Source organism: Lathyrus oleraceus, chromosome 2 (assembly GCF_024323335.1).
Source record: "Lathyrus oleraceus cultivar Zhongwan6 chromosome 2, CAAS_Psat_ZW6_1.0, whole genome shotgun sequence".
Taxonomy (NCBI): domain Eukaryota; kingdom Viridiplantae; phylum Streptophyta; class Magnoliopsida; order Fabales; family Fabaceae; genus Lathyrus; species Lathyrus oleraceus.
This window is the reverse complement of record NC_066580.1, coordinates 459981448-459999588: the sequence shown is the minus strand read 5'-3', so window position 1 is coordinate 459999588 and position 18141 is coordinate 459981448. Positions and strand designations below refer to the sequence as shown.

The 18141-nt window shown below is 33.4% G+C and overlaps 1 protein-coding gene across 1 annotated transcript; it reads left to right on the top strand.

The window, feature by feature from the left end:
• Window positions 1-15673: 15673 nt before the first annotated feature.
• LOC127120377 (uncharacterized) lies at window positions 15674-16728 on the top strand. Its single transcript, XM_051050788.1, has 2 exons — window positions 15674-16266; window positions 16364-16728. Exons 1-2 carry the CDS (start codon window positions 15781-15783, stop codon window positions 16394-16396), a joined length of 519 nt encoding a protein of 172 aa, XP_050906745.1. The 5' UTR covers window positions 15674-15780; the 3' UTR covers window positions 16397-16728.
• Window positions 16729-18141: the final 1413 nt, after the last annotated feature.

Sequence of the window (18141 nt, the reverse complement as noted above, 5' to 3'; positions counted from 1 at the left end):
ACCCAAATATGTTAGAAATACAAGGTTCATGTCTGTCAACAGAGAAGGGGTGTTTACCGGTGCTTTTGGTAAACAATAACGAGTTTAGAAAGTCTGTGAGATTAACTCGAAAAATATCCAAAACATTTTGTGCAAATGATTTGTGTGAACACACATGCATGTAAATTGAGTACATTCGTCGCATGAATGATAACAGCGTAGAAAAAGACTTTAAATGAAGTTAAGTTGAGATAAATGGAAAGGTAAAATGCAATAAATAAAATTAAACAAAGCAAAATTAAAAGTACACGTTCGTTTTAAGGAAACAAAAGACTAATGAAAAAGACTGGACACAGACACATACATGTTTCTCGCTCAACTGTTTTGCTCTTTGGCACGGGTATTCTAGTGGTATGGAGAGTATGTACGCAATTTTGTGACCCTTGATCCCATGTATGAGTCTTCTACTTATTCTATTTACAAAGTAACAATTAACGATGATTATGACCACTAGGGAACTATTGCATTCACTCCCTGTTCAATCTTTAGGCTCTCACTTGTGTGCTGATAAGTGTCAAATTATGGTGAATTTTTGCATGAAAAAATGGCACTTATTAGCTTTATTCTTTGGATTCACAAGTCAAAACCTCAAATTATGTGTAAATATTATGTAGATTGATCATTTGAAACTCATTTTTGTAGGTATGTTTGTATTAGAGGAGCTTTAGACATCATAAGCGCAAGAAATAGATTCAACATGAAATTTTTGGAAGAAATCAAAGCTTCGGGTGAGGCTTAGCACACTCAAAGTATTCTTAGAGGTGGCCAGGAAGAGGGTAGAACGCTCATCATGGTGCTTAGCGCCATTTATGGCGATTTAACTTATTTGTCTGCTAGCTGCGCTTAGCGCCAAATCTGGGGCTAAGCGCGATCTGCTTTTTCAAATTTATATAAATAGCTTTACACTTCATATTTTTAGGAATATATTACATTTTGGAGAGATATAAACTTAGAAACAAACATGAGAGGGTGCTTCTTGAATATCAGAAGCGGGATTCACATTAATCGTTGGGAAAAATCACGATCGATGCATGTTCATCTTCATTCTTCTCTTTGTATCTAGCTAACATGTGTAGAAGAATCCCTTTTTTGTTGGTATTGGATGTAATTTCTTCGTAATAATATGTATTTTTATTGATTATGGTATTGTGTACAATCTCTTTATGGCTCTATATCGATGTTATCCTTGTTTACTTGTTTTACATATTGATTTGAACTGTTATTGAGAAATACTCTTTGAATCTCGATCTAGGATAATCATTGGTTAGATGCTAAACTCTAGACATAGATTTATATTTAACATTCACTTGAGTATCGAGTATTAATGCTACTGTATTGTTTAATAGGTTGAGTGATCTTCGGTTCAACATTATGGTTGAACTCTCATAATGAGTTTAGACATAAACACGGTCGGCGAGCTACGTGATGATATTGATAAATGTTTAGATAATGTATAACCGATTGGTAAATTACATATTCTATTGATGGATGAAATCCAATCCTGACAAGCTCTCATATCTCTGAAACATTTTCTATCATTTATTGATTTACACTTTGTAACAAACATCTCTCAAACTTCCACTTGAAATCATAATAATAATTGTTGAACGAAATTGATATCGCACCAGTCCATGTGGATACAACAAAACAAATACTTACGCTTCATAGCAATACTAAAGTCAACAAAATGACGTCGTTGTCAAGGGCTGGCGTTTAGATATTAAAGCATTGCAATAGTTCTATCTTTTTAAGCTTTGTACATTTGTCTATATTATATATATAGTTGTTTCCTATCATGTTTGCTCAAGTGTCGATTAGGGGTAACTGTTGGTGAAGGAGCAACAACAAAACCAAGAAGCACAAACATCTAACCAAGCAAACAGAAGCAACAAGAGGGAGCACCTACTTGAAAAAGGCATCGATGACACTAATTAATTTAATAGATTTTCATTAAGTAGTTTAATAGATTTTCATTAAGTAGTTTAATCCTTAAAGAGTGAAAGTTGGAGCCACATAATTGATGACACTAGTAACCGCTAGGTTTGGAGTATTACTCTAAGAATGGGTTTGATTTTTACGAGACATTTCAGAAAGTTTCTTACCACTCCTCAAGTTCATACAACACATGACCTCACAAATGGAGAGACCCTACGAAGAAAATAATGTAAGACGCCTCTTTTCTGCAAAAATATTGTCACAAAAGGGTCCCACCAGGTGTTCCGATTTGTCTAACGGTGTTTTTGGTAAATAATCACCAGTTTAGAAAATCTGTGAGATTAACTCGAAAAATCTCCAAAGCAATTTGTGAAAATGATTTGTGTGAATACACGTGCATGTGAATTGAATGCAGTCATCACGTGAATGATAACAACATAGAAAAAGACTTTAAATGAAGTTAAGTTGAGATAAATGACAAGGTAAAATGCAATAAATGACATTAAACAAAACAAAAGTAAAAGTGCATATTATGTTTAAAGAAACAAAATACTAATGAAAAAGACTAGACGCATACACATACATATTTCTCGCTCAACTATTTAGCTCTTTGACTCGGGTACTCCAGTGGTATGAAGAGTATGTATGAAATTTCGCGACCCTTGATCCCATGTATGCATCAGTATTTATTCTATTTACAAAGTAACCGTTGACGACGGTTATGACCACTAGGGAGTTACTGCATTCACTCAACATTCAATCTTCAGGCTCCCGCTAGTGTGCTTATGTGTCATCCACAACAATATATGTCTAAAACCCATGCTAAGTTGTAATTGCTTCCAACTTCCTCATGAACCTCTGATGGTAACCGCTCTAACATACTATCGACGCTGCCTGTCAAGGACTCTAGACTTATAAATTTACCAAGTCTTTCATTTTATGTGTTTCATTCAACTGGTCTTCTTGCTGAAATAAAGGCCTCTGTCGAATACCCTTTTCAAGATTCTGGACATATTTCTAAGTGATCCAAGTCTTGGGAATTTATCCCTGAGATTCCTCCAAACCATATTTCCCTGTGTCGACGGCTCATTCGATCCCTGATTATTAGTTTGTCGATGTTTCATCATTAATTCTCTTTAAAACACTTCATTAATGCTTTCTCGCAGCAAATGCCCTTTCATTGACATTATTTGTTGACTTTTTACTAGCTGAAAAATCCAAGTGTAACAGGGTGCACGCTTAAGGAGCTATACCTTTGAAGGAGCTTACGAAGAGGACCCTCATCTCGTACCTCTTCCGACTCAGGGATGGGAGGGAAAATTCCCCCCTATCCTGACGAGGGTATGCAGGAGCTTATTCCGCCAAGGCACGGTTAGGAGAAGCCATGGTCACATTTATGACGTAATTAGAAATTACTTGAGTGATATGTCCGACGATCAAGCCTGAATGGGTCTCAACAGGTGTACCCGAAGAAGAAACCCCCTGGATGAGGGCGTGTTTAGAATCCAAATCAATACGACAGTCGCCTGAATTTACTTCCTCATGGCCTCTCTAGAAAATAAAAGACATTTTGAAAGATCAAGGAAAAGAAAGAAGAATGACAAAATTCTAAAGTTTCACACCATAAATTTCACTCATATTATCTTTGGACTTGGCATCCATAATCCAACGAATTTAAATACACCTTTTTAGTCGATTGTTAAAGGTCGGATCAGACGTAACAACCCCACATACATAGTAAAGTTCTTGATAAAAGGAAACTAGTTAAGCCTTCAAATACACCTCCTCTTCGTACAAATTTTCCTCCCGGTAATGGTACATCCTAACTCTAGTTAGAAAATGACTCGGAGTCCATAATTTGCAAAAGAGATTTGTGCACGTAGAATGGGCGTCAAGATCTAGTCCAAAGGTCTACGAGTGGGCTTCCATGTTAAGAGGAACTACCAAAAAGAAATTGTCCTTCAAATATTTCACACTATCAAAATAAGTCTCAAAGTATTTAATACTTTTCCTTGGAGAAACCAAACTAGAACCATTCAGATATTTGGAACCACTTTGAACTTTGAAGAGGTGGAAGAAAAATGTGATTGTCGGCTTACTACCTTTATATTTTCACTAGTACTTAAAAACCTTAACGAACGCCCAACTCACATGGTAGAATTGCGATGGAGATATGAGGAACTGGTTCAGAACACTGACTTGAAACTCATTAAAGGGAAGTCGATATCCAATGAGGGAGAGCAAGAACTCATGGAATCGGATCGTACACCCACCATACTAACCAGAAACACTTTGATATTCATATGGAGGAATAACACCTCAATCTTCTAACGAAACTACGCCAACCATGGCTTGAGCAAAAACGTTTCCACGAGCGAAAATGGAAGCAACGTCTAATATCTCAGAGTTTACCCAAACCCCAAAAATGTATTTATCGACCTTCTTAGTTGGGACAACGTAATAATCATGATTAAATATGTCAAGAAATGAACGCATGAATGAAAATAAAGGCCAACAAGTTCAAAGCACCAAAAACCCTTATATGGGTAAATAAAGAAGAAGACAAAAAAACTCATAAGGAAGAACGTATGAGTTCAAGCAGAAAATTGAGCACGTGAAACAAAATCGATGGACAAAATTTCTCAGGCACTAATCAACACTCGTCCCAGAGAGTCTCCAAAAAGAAAGGTGAATGAGGGAAGGATTTTTTTTTGCAAAGTCAATAAACAACTAGTAAAAGACGTCAATGACGCTTCAATAACGTTGTAGACTCCTTTAGAAAGTTGAAGGTCGTACGATCACTCCCCACCATCAAAAATTGAGATTAGCCTGAAACTGTTTGAAAGACACTTGAGTACCCTCAATAGAGGCAAAATATGATTGCTAGCTATAATGGGGATACATGTCAATCATACCCCGCACCTCACAGCGCCACGTAAGAGTATTATCACAAATTTGTTATTTCCCGGGAATGGTGTTGTTCCATCATATATTCCCACATGATAACTTCATCGACGAGTGAAGTCATCCATTCCTAGACATGACGAAAAAATCTTCCTTCAATCAAATCCGACCGCCCCGCCCCGAATTCAACGGGGAAAACCGATTTAAATAAGGCAGGGGCAGGTGCAAGGAAAATCTGATTTTTAATTGCTTGGGTGGATATAAGAAATGCTAGTACCCGTCCCACACTCACCGCGCTCTGGCCTCGACCTATTAAATTTGTTTATTATCTTTATTTTTAATCATTTTACTATCCGTTTACTTTTCTTAATCTTAAGATAGCAAATTTATTTGAGTTATTATTCACTTTTAAAAAAAAGTATATATTAAATAAATGATCAAGTATTATCATTAGTATTAAAATGGTCAAATATTTAGTTTAATTATTGATTTTTGTTGTTATGAAAAATACATCATTTTAAAAAGTTACAGTTTCTTCAGATGGGGGCAGGGTGGGGGTAGGGAAACCCGTTCCTTGTTGGGGGAGGAGGTCGGCGGCCATTTGTTACCCTTGACTGGGGGCAGGGGCGGGGGTGTGGCTGGTACAAAGAGGCGAGGGCGGGGATGGTAATGCTTAATTCCGCCTCCGCCCCGCCCCGTGGCCATGCATATCCATTACAAATCCGTTACTCTACACAACATAAGACAAGGGTTTGATGACAACTATTATGGGTTGACCGCATGACCTAAAAGGTATAAAGGCCCAACACGCTAAGGGGGAGAAGTGACTAAGTGAAATAGATGAACTCTATATTTTGTAGGCAGAATTCTTTTCCATCGTCCAGATTCATTCAATGATCTTCCACTTTTCACGTTCATTTTCACATTTCAGTTGCTAACCAACTCTTCTGTTTAAAGGAATTAACGCGCCATTTTTTAAATATGAATTTCATTTTCCGTTGACACTGTGTATTGGTGATTAGAACCTAGGATCACCACAAAATTGCATCAATTCAACCTCTTAAATCATCGTTCTGTTCTAGGATGAAACACTGCATATGAAAAATAGTCAATTCAATTCAATATTCCTTCTAAAATGTATTTGAAAAGATGAAAAGATTCAACCTTATCAATATTTGTAAACTCTTTTCAAACTTTATCTTATACCCGAATATTAATACTATTATCTCTCAAATACCAAATTGAATTTTTATACCAAACATAATCCACATTAAAATCTATTTGTAAGATAAAGGAAGTTAATCTATAAAAAAAAAATCAAACTCAATCATTAATTTGTGTTACTTTGATTTTTACTCATTGTATTTATTACTATTGCAAACTCAGTTGGTTGCCCCATGACCATACCTCATAAGGAGAGGATGAGAATGACTTGAAGTAAGGCACTAGCAAGCTACCAACACATCTGGCACAAGCATAAAAAAGTGATGATATTAATTAATAGATTCAGCAAGCGTGACTTGCCCTATTTTAACTTATATCACAGACCAAGTACTGCCTCAGAAAAAAGGCCCTTCACAGAATTAGGACTTTTGGAATGTGTTTCTTTATATCGTAGGTCCATCTCTGTCTCCAAAAATAATTACACGTTTTTCTTTCAAACAAAACAACCGTTACTCTGCAGACATTTTGTTTTTTCTTACCCCAACCCTTCCATAATCAATGATAAATTTCAACTCTACAATTATCTTACTCCAACTTAACCAAATTTATGCGTTCGAATCTAACCTGAACACGCAAAAAATAACTCAGTTGACAACACATACAGCTGGTAGCACAAAGGATAAGCATGATAAAAAAAAAAGTTGCTTCTTTTAATTTCTGATCCGACATTGGGAAATGAACATACACAATAACTAAACAAGAAGAAATAATCAAATAAACTTAGGTTTAGATATTACCACAGCCAATAAGATGACACTAGTTGCTTACAAAATGGGAGACCAAAACGGAGATGATGCCAAATCCAACAGTTTTTGACTGTTCAAGAAAATGCTCATCTCTTTGACTGGTCCATGTTACAAACTTTCCATCACTCATAATCAGCCACGTGTGATAACCCCATTATGTTAACTACTTCAAAAAATGTTGAACCACGTGAGTGACAACCATGTCCTTTGCTACCTCCAAGTTTTTTTTCAAAAATAAAAAATAATAGTACTAGTAGTAAATATTACTAGTACCTTTTCTGTCCTTTTCTGCATGTTACTACAGGCTTTTCTAATTCTTGGTCATGAGTGAGGACCGAGTAATTCTTACTCCTTCACACTGTTTCTAGCCTATATATATATATATATATATATATATATATATATATATATATATATATATATATATATATATATATATATATATATATATATATATAATTCATTTATAAGATAATAATATAGTTATTCTATTGTCGCAGAGATCAATTCCACCATCAATTAACGGTTGATAATATCTAACGAGATTCGAACATGAGATTTTGAGGATGAACATAGTCTGGCTCAAGTACTAATAGTAATATTGATCCATCGGTATCGCCAGCGCAATCCATTGGTTGTTTGTTAGTACTAATAATATTTGAGTCAAAGCTAGGTTGGTCAATAATACCATAGCAGTGCTGTTCTCTGCATGCATGCCACTGTAACCGTAACTCTGTCACTTTATTTACTCATGAAACTCTATTGAAAATAGTTTTTTTCGTTTCATTTAATCTCTTTAATGTCACTGCTGTTGCTTTCTGTGCCACAAATGCTACTAGTAAAGCCTTTCATTGATTGGTTTTGCAGCAAGCCAACAACACTAAATTATGATTTTTAAAATGAATTTTACGGAGATACCATTTATTTGTGACCGACAAACTCCAGCTATTGCCAACAGCTGTAAAAAAGAAGAGGATAATGCTAATGCATGTGTTAGTTCTTCGAATCTTGTCAAGAGTTTGTTTAAGATAATTACTACTGGGAAAAACAAGGGAATGGTCTAAAAAGGAGAGCTTTGCATTTTTCATTTGTATTCGCCAGTTACCACTAAACTACACTAATGAATAGACATTTTCTTGGCACTTTCCTTCACTTGTGTCCAAGGAATAGTAGCAATATAACTGGAGAGACTGTACATGTATGTTGAAGATTGACCGTCATTCAATGCCAAATTAACATGTCATGACAAAACATCATGTCACCGGCATGATATCTAAATAATACTCAATCTGTCTCATGTTAAGATTTCTCAAATCTTCTAAAACCAAAACCTGTAGACTCTCGTTGAGACTAAAACAAATCAAAACACACACTTCTCTAACCATTAATAATTGTTTTAAATGTTGAGATTCTTCTAAATTTTATAAGGTGGTCTGCTTTTAATGAATAAACTCATATAATCTATGTTTATTTTAGGGTGACTTGGTAAGAAAGGAGAAAATCCTTATCCACAATTTTGAAAATTAGGCACCGATGAAATTATCGGATCGAGTCGCATACTAGGTCGCTCTCTTTAAGATGTTTTGCGATATTGTCTAAAATTATGCAAAGCATTTGAACTACCGCGCCATCTCTAGAATAAAACAACTCAATTCTATATTGTATGATTTCTACTTACACGGTAGATAATTGATCTAAAAATACACTCTCTAATGGTACAAAGATCATTTGAATAAGGTATAAATACTAAGATCATTTGAATACTAAGGTATAAATACAAAGATGATTTGAATAAGGTATAAAACTAAGATCATTTAAATACTAAGGTATAAATACAAAGATGATTTGAACAAGGTATAAATACTAAGATCATTTGAATACTAAGGTATAAATACAAAGATGATTTGAATAAGGTATAAAATTAAGATCATTTAAATACTAATGTATAAATACAAAGATCATTTGAATAAGGTATAAATACTAAGATCATTTGAATACTAAGGTATAAATACAAAGATCATTTGAATAAGATATAAATACAATGAAGTGAGGAATGAAATATATCTCATCTAAGCAATGTGGGACAAAGAAATTTTTTCAACTAACACACAAGTGAGACTTGACTTAAGGAACTTTTTCAAATTCATCTCCCTATATTTGAATATTGACATAATATTCCAACAATCCCCCACTTGAATTTAAAAAAGTGTTACAGAAGTATCGTCAAACGTTATAAGATTGTGCATAAACAAATGTGCCTACGACTTGAACCTTTGTGTAGCAAGTAGGATTCCGATTCAACAAGAGTGTCACAATTGTCTTAACTCTATCTCATACATCAAACCCGTACACAATCTTTTCTTAAGGTGTATTCTAATATCCCATGCTTTAATGGTCATGCACGTGTATCCTGATTTAGTGAAAGCTCTAGGAATTATGCCTCGTAATTTCATAGGAATCGGCCTAAGTTCCACAATCACATAGGTGAGTCTATCAAGAGTACTCATGTAGTATATATACTCCCTCATACAAAGTATAAATCTCATTAAGATTTTCTATTATCTCATCTTTTTATCACTTCAGGATTCATACTTCTCTTATTTGCTCTAGCATGACCATCTCATATTACTCACAACTTTTTCTTACTCATTGAACCTATTTCTTCGGATCTCCAGTCATTTAGATCAAATTATCATCATGAGAAACTCATTTCTCTATAGACAATAGTCTCATCTTCTTTGATGTATTATGGACTTTCTCTCTAACTACTTCTTTCGTCAAAGGATCTGCTAAATTTACATCAGTGCGTACATGGGCCATTCTTACAACTCCTTTAGAGATACATATTTGACGGTGTTGTGATTCCTTCTTATTTGACGTCTTTTACCATTTTAATAATGGTTCTCAATTTTTGCAATAGTCGCGGTACTATCACAGTGGATCAACACAACCGACATAAGTTTTTCCCATTAAAGGGTCTTAGTTAACAAGCATCTTAACCAACCTGCTTCTTCATTAGCAATCGCTAATGCTATCATCTCAGGCTCCATCGTGGACTGAGCCAGGATAGTCTGTTTCTTTGATTTACAGGATACAACTCCTCTAGCTATATTAATACATAACCACTAGATGCTTTAGAATCATCTGATAAGGTATTATAATCTACACCACTGTATCCTTCAAGTACAACAGGAAATCTATGATAATGAAAATCAAGATTCATAGTCTTTTTAAAATACTACATGACTCGCTCAATAGCTTGCCAATGCTCGTTACTCGGTCTACTAGTAAACCTACACAACAATCCTATGACATATGAAATGTCGGGTCTATTACAATCAATGACATACCTAAGACTGCCAATGATGCTCGCATATTCTATTTGTCTTGCACTTTCATAAGTGTTCTTAAATAGTTTCACACTTGGATCATATGGTGTGCTCGCAGGTTTACAGTCAAAGTAATTATATTTCTTTAAGATCTTTTCCATATAGTGTGATTGATCCCAAGAAATTCCTTGCTCGAATATCGTGATCTTGATACAAAGAATCATATTCTCTTCTCTGAGGTCTTTTATATCAAATTTGTTCCACACCAATGGTTTCACACCATGTACGGCCTGAATGTTTGATCCAAATATGAGTAGATCGTCTACATAGAGAGATATGATAATGCAAATGCGATTCTCAGATTTGTAATAAATTCATTTGTCACTTTCATTCACTTTGTACCCAATAGATATCATTAAGTTATCAAACTTCTTATGTCATTGCGTTGGACCTTGTTTTAGACCATACAAAGACTTATCTAACTTACAAACCTTGTTTTCTTACCTATGAATTACAAACCTTCTAGTTGGTCCATATATATTTCTTCTTTTAAGTCACCGTTTAAAAAAGTTTTTTTAACATCCATTTGGTGTACTATTAAGTTATAAATAACATCCATTGAAATGAGTACCCTAATGGATGTAATTCAAGTGCCTGGAGAAAAAGTATCGAAGAAATCTATATTTTCTCTTTGTCTAAAACCTTTGGCTACAAGGCGAGCCTCATACTTATCAATTGTTCCATCAGGTTTTAGTTTCTTTTTCAAAACACGTTTACAAACGATTAGTTTACAACCATGAGGCAAGTCTACTAATTGCAATGTCATGTTAGATTCCAAAGAATCTATCTTATCACAAATAGCTTCTTGCCACAAATCTGCATCCAGAGATGACAAGGCTTCTTGAAGATTTATTAGATCTTCTTCTACATTATAAGCCACATAATCAGGCTCATAGTCTTTAACAACTCTTACTATTTTACTTCGTCGAAGTTTTATGTCTACTTCATTGTTGGTTTCAGTGTTTCTTATCACAGGAATATGATTCGATTCAGTGCCCCCACTATTTCTCAATTTGAAAGGAAGTTTGTCTTCATAGAATTCAACATCATTCGATTTTATGATCACTTTAGCATTTAGGTCATAACACCTATATGCTTTACTATTTGTTGCATACCCAATGAATAAACATTCATAGGCTCTATTAAAGAGTTTGACTCGCTTCAGATCCAGAATTCTGACATAAGCCAGACAGTCCCAAGTTCATAAATAAGACAAGGTTGGTTGTCTTTTCTTTAATATATCATAAGGAGAGATCTTACTTTTTGACTTGGAAACTCTATTCAGGACATAGAAAACGGTCAACAAAATTTCCCTCCACCAGTGAGATGCAACACTAAAATTCAACATCATAACAACAACTAGTTCAGTAAGAGTTTTATTCTTTCTATCTGCTTTATCATTCATTTCAGGAGAATATGGTAGATTTGTTTCATGTACAATTCAATATTATTTATAAAATTAATTAAATAAACTAAAATAATATTTAGTTCTCTTATCACCACAAATTCTCTTAATCTTGTTACTGAATTGAATTTCAATTTTATTTGCAAAAGTCTTAAACATAACAGTTTCACAAAAATATCATTTTTAGTGATTATGTACAAATCACCCCAATAGATTGACTAAACCATGCCTTATTCAGAAGAAAACCACAAACAAGATTCTTTATAATCTCCAAAGTATACATGACATCCTTCAAGATTACAGTTTATTCAGAGGTGGACTATGTTCCACTTCTCCAATACCGACAACATTAATGGTGTGGGCAACTCCCAACAACACTTTCTTATTCGTGTATGTTTTAAACATTGCACGATCATAACAGACATGACGAGAGAAGCCAATGTTTAACCACCACCCATCAGAATCACCAATCACATTGATTTCAGTGATCAAAGCAATAAATTGCTCATCAGTCAAGTTAACATGTGCATTATGGGTAGCACGAGGTTCCAGCATGGTCTTACATTTTTTATTCATATGACATAGATTTCCACACTTGAATTAAGAGGAAACATCATTGCCATTTTGTTATGGTGGTGGTTGTTTCCTATCAATTGGAGTAATTGGGGCCCTTGAAGGGTTCTCATTCTTAATTCGGTTCATAACATTGCGGTTCTGATTCTTTAATTATTTTCCAAATGGCTTCAGAACTACACCAAATTTATTTTTGTTGTTTGAAACAACCAATATTTTTTCTCTTTGATCATGTTTCTAAGATTCTTCTTCAGGCAAATAATCAGACTCTCAATTAAAAATTCTTTTATTTTGTAGCAAAGCATAATTTTAAAAACTTTCAAACTATGAGGCAGTTTGTCAATAATAAAGGAAATTTAAAATGGTTCATCTAAACACATACATTTTGTGATGATCTCATAAGAAATCTTTTAAAGTTCGTGACATTGAGTCTCCACAGATCTTTCATATATACCATCTAATACTTGAGATAGCGACTACCTACATACTCTTTTGCTCTAGCTTCTTCGTGTCACACTTGTTTTCTAGAGCATCCCAAACCTATTTTACAGTATCGCAACTACTGTAATAATCACAGATCATCTGTAAGTCCATTCACAATACAATTTTATAATCATTCTCTTTCCATAAGGTGATTTCTTTCTTGAGCTGTAAATGTTCCCTTTACTATGTGCAGCATATTCAACTTCTATACTTTTAAGTGTTCCATCTAAATCAATATTTTTTTACCGTTAATTTCATCTATAGCGATGGCAGTTCGAAACGTCTTAAATTGTTGTTTTACAATTTTGAAAATTAGCCACATAAGAAATTACTCGCATACTAGGTCGCTCTCTTTAAGACGTTTCGCGACACTGCCCAGAGTTATGCAAAGTAGTCAAACTATCGCGTGGCCTCTAGGATAAAACAACCCAGTTCTATACTGTACGCTTACTAATTACACAGTAGATAATAGGTCTAGAAATACATTCTTTGATGGTACAAAGACCATTTCAATATGGTATAAATACCGCTTGTAGTATCTGGTATAACGACCAATCGTAATAATCTCTCAAACTAAGAGAAATTTCAATAATTCTCCAAAGAGAATTCAATAATGGTCATTTGACCACTCAAAATGATTTCTCAAACAAAGAGAAATTCGAATAATTCTCTAAAGAGAATCCAAAAATTATACTTGATAATTTCTCAACTTAAACGAGGAGAAATTAACATAATTCTCTAAGGAGAATTCAAGAAAATACTCAAAAAATTCAACGAGTAGAAAGAAAGGGGGAGAGCTTGGCGCTTCGACAATTCAAAAGACGCAGAGTTATGAGAGTGAGGAAGGAAAAACTCAGAATAAGTTTTTGGTGTATTTTGAAATGAAACAGGGAATTTCCTTATATAATGAAGTGAGGAATGAAATATATCTCACCTAAGCAATATGGGACTAAGAAATTTTTTCAACTAACACACAATGTGAGACTTGACTTAAGGAACTTTTTCAAATTCATCTCCCCATATTTGAATATTATGTTCCAACAGAAAGTAATTTAATGATTAATTTATTTTGATAACAATAATTATGTATAATTATAAGAAAGAGTAAAAAATAATCAACAATAGAAATTCAAACCAAGACAAAAACATACAAGCACTGAAACAAATAAATCAAACAAAACACCACCACAACTATTAAAGAACCACTTCGATACCGCAAGCTAAATTTTGAACCAACTAGATCTACCATTGATCTTAACAAAAGAGAAATTGGAGATCCACCACCACACTTAAAAAAGGACAAACCCTCGACCCGCTACAGGTGCAGGTAAAAAATATGATTCTGAAGCTAATCCATGAAGGGGTAATAATTCTCCCCTATCCTACCCCAAAACCATTTTGATGCCAAACAAATGCTATATTCCTATACTCCTTTCGCTGTTATTGTGACTCCATGACATATTACATCATTACGGACTTTTCAAAAAGACCAGATGACTAAATGCCAATTCATAAGGTAGTCGCCTCTCAACCTAATTTTATCTCCTAAAGAAAACAAGACTGAAAAAACACCCTAAGATCCTGATTGATAACTAGTTGTCTCCCCCAACCACCTAAAAACACTCTAAGATCCTGGTCGATAACTAGTTTCATTTCTTGTAACTTTAAAACCATTGTTTCAGACGGACCCCCAACACGTAATTTAAGTAAACTTGATTTTCAATCTTTGAATAGCACAAAAGATATCATTGAAACACGGTTCAATATATACGCTTATAGAACCAACATATGCGGTGTATTGGAAAATTGACTCATTATCTTGAAGAAACTTTAAAAGTGGACCCATGACTAGTCCATTTTCGGTATATCTACCACAAAGACTAGTTCTTTGTATATTGTTAAATGCTTTTAAGGACTATCTTTATCAATTATGAATTTACAAACATATGTACTAAAAATTAAACTTATTTGTTTGGTTTTAACCCTGAAATATTATGACGAAAAACCCTATATTTTAAAGTTCGACTGATAACTATAAGTAAGGTATATTGATGCGTAAAGTGTAAGTTATAAATATTAAGTTGGATAAATTTTTTGAGATTGAATAACATTTAAGTAGGATAATTCATATACCTAATGTATTCAGATCTTAGGTGAAGGTGTGGTGTCTATGTCCCCTTTGCATGCTTGCTCTTAGTGCAATAGGGTCATCTACATAAGTATTGTAAGTTGTACCTGAAAGTTTCAACAATACTCTCACAGTCTCATTCGACTTAAGGGAAGAACATGATTATTTTTAGGGTAACATTAATTAAGAACGTTGAGAGTCTTACATTTTAAAAAAATGATGTTGATATGTCAAGCGGAGTAAAAATTTAATATTGAATAGAAAAATGAAAGTTGAACAAAATATAAGTAAGGTGGTCCTTATATATTCTTTTAGACTTTAAATCTAAATATCGTGTCTAAACTCAAATTTTGTAATAAATTTTAACCCAATAAAATATCTTAATTGGTATTATAGCCTCCCTTAAAACTCCGACAAAATTTAATAAGGATTTGTACTCAAGTTTTTTCAAAATATTTAAACCCTCAAAATGTTGAAAGAATCCAAGTTCCTTAACCATTCAAAATACACTTAGTTTGATGTATACTATATACCTAATGTGTTAAGTGAAAAATATCTTATCTAAATTCAATTGTAATTGTTTTTAGTCCAATAAAATAATCTTCCATGATATTATAGACTTTTTTGAAACTCCAACAAAATTTAACTAGGATTTGTACCCGAGTTTTTCCAAAATATTTGAATTCTCTAAATGTTAAACCGATTCAAAATACACTTAATTTGACGTATAATATATATTATACTAGTATTTTTATTTGTAAAGAAAATTGAAATGAAAAAATCAAAAGAAGATCCCTTCTGTGTCATATATAAATACAAGCATCTGGTGGTAAGTGGGGTTACAAGAGTGAGAAAAAAGGGGGGGTCCCAACTAGAATTTATTGTTCCAACTTCTCACATATCCATTTTGTTATTCTTTTTAAATCGAATTTATAGACAATGTTCTAAAATCTCATGGCAAGTTTAGACATGATGTACAACTCATCCGAACAAAACGGTCATCATCATAATCATCCTCATCATTGTGCTCCAATGAGTCCAAGAATCTCTTTCTCAAATGACTTTGTAGATCTCCAACAAGCCATGAAACAAGAAAGAGGTTCCAAATCCAACAGCACACAACCAGTTTCCTCAGATTTTGAATTTTCTGTCACAAATTACTCAATGATGAGTGCTGATGAACTCTTCTCTAAGGGTAGATTGTTACCTTACAAAGATACTAAGGTGCAAAGAGGTGCTACTACTACTACTACTCTTAAACAAGAACTTCTTCATAATGATGATGAATATGATGGTTTTTCTTTAAGGCCTCCAAAGGGTAGGTGGAAGGGACTTTTAGGACTTAGAAAAAGTCACATTGGCTCTAAAAAAGCTGAGAAAAATGAAGCTTCTGATTTAAGAAGACCTAATGAAGGATCTCAATTTAATTTCTCTTCTCAGGTAATTAATTATAAATCATTTATTTCTTTATTTATTTTTCTCCATTTTTTAAATATATTTTGTATTTAATTTATGTTTTTTTTTTGGTGTAAAATAGGAAATGGTGAATGAAGGAAGCTCAAGTTACTAAGATTTGGAAATTGGCATATTTAGAGGAATGGACTAATTTTTCTTCTTCTCTCTTTTTGTTTTTCTTGTTTTGTTCATGATTGGATTTGAGATAAGTTAAGTGAATTTGTGTTAGGATTTTGCTTGTTAATTTGGATTATTGTTTTGTTCTCTTGTAATTTCTGTTAGATCCCTTAGGAATTAGGATCTGAGTATTTTGTTGTACAAATTATTTGCATTTTGTGTTTAAGTATTTCACAACTTTTTGACTCTAAAAGAAAAATCTCCTTTATTGTTAGATTTTTCACTTATCTTTTTCTTGAATGAAATTGACAAATGTAGATTGTTACTAAATGTTTATGTTTGTGTTTGTATGGTTAATTACTTTGATTAATTAATTCATTATCTTCTGCAATATATAACAGTGTTCTTGCTTCAATATATGAGTATCTTCTATTGTACTACAATATTTTTTGGATAGACAAATATTAGTAATTAATTGTTAATTATTAGTTTTAGTTTTAATTTAAGTTCAAACTTAGGTTATCCAGCTCGTTATGTCTTTTAATCAAATCTTTTCAACTATTCAACCTCTATTAATATTATAGTATAACCTTTGAATATATGATACTCTACAAGAAATTTAAGGATATTGAAATGTAGCATCAATATCAAGATAAGTCAACTAACCAAGTGTTTCACCTCAATAACTTTTTGACTAGACTTTCCTATCAATGTCATAAACTTTGAATTAATGGGATGTTTTCAAAAATTTATTGGCCAAATACTTGATAGTTAAATTGTTTATTTAAAATATTTTTTAAATATTAAATTGGTCATTCAAGTTATACAGCATATTAACTATTGTCATTTTTTATCCAACTCTCTTTAGAGTGATGACATGACCGTTAGAAGCTCCCTTGTGTTATAGACAAACATCATACATCATTAGAGAAAAAGAAAAAGAAGATTAAATGTAATTTGTACCATTGACTATGTTGGTGGCTAGTGAAATACCGAAGATATGAGGACTTCGATTTGTCTATAAATCTCAGGATGATATGTTGTGTTATACTTTAAGGTGGTTCATTCATATGAATAAGTTCTTTTTGAAAGAGAAGGCCTCTCTCCCAGACGATAGACTTTGCAATACCATGCAAGTGATAAATCTCCATAGAAAAACTTAAAGTTATATCTGAGGCACAGAACATTGTTTGGAAAGCGAAGAATTACTCAAACTTTGTCAAGGGGTTAGAAATTTCTTTCTCTGATAATAGTGTATCCAAACAACATTGGTAAGTGTGAATTTCGTAGTTGAACAAGAAATAGACAATAGAATGAAATAGAATTGTGATGTGATGGGATGAGATTGGTACAGAGAGAAGCATGGCGAACCTAAAAGATTAACATTCCAACGTTAAGTCCGTGAATGCGTGAGAAAGTAGTTTTAATGTGTGAATGAGATAATATCTAAAATGACACATGTTGTGATTTATATAGTGTGAGCGATCAAAACTGTCTATGTGAAATTTGACGTCTCATGTGGATTGTTGTCTTATCAGATCTAACAATGAGAAATATGTTAGAGGCCGGAATCACGTGTCTTCGGTTAGGCTGATGTCAGACCTGTTCTGCGCATCTTTCTGTGCATTATTTGTTATTGAATCTTTCATCGTGGGTCTTGAGAGTGGTCATGCAAAATTTATCCTCGAGTCACTGTTCCTACTCGTAGAACGGAGACTTGTTATGCATGCCTTCAATCGAGTT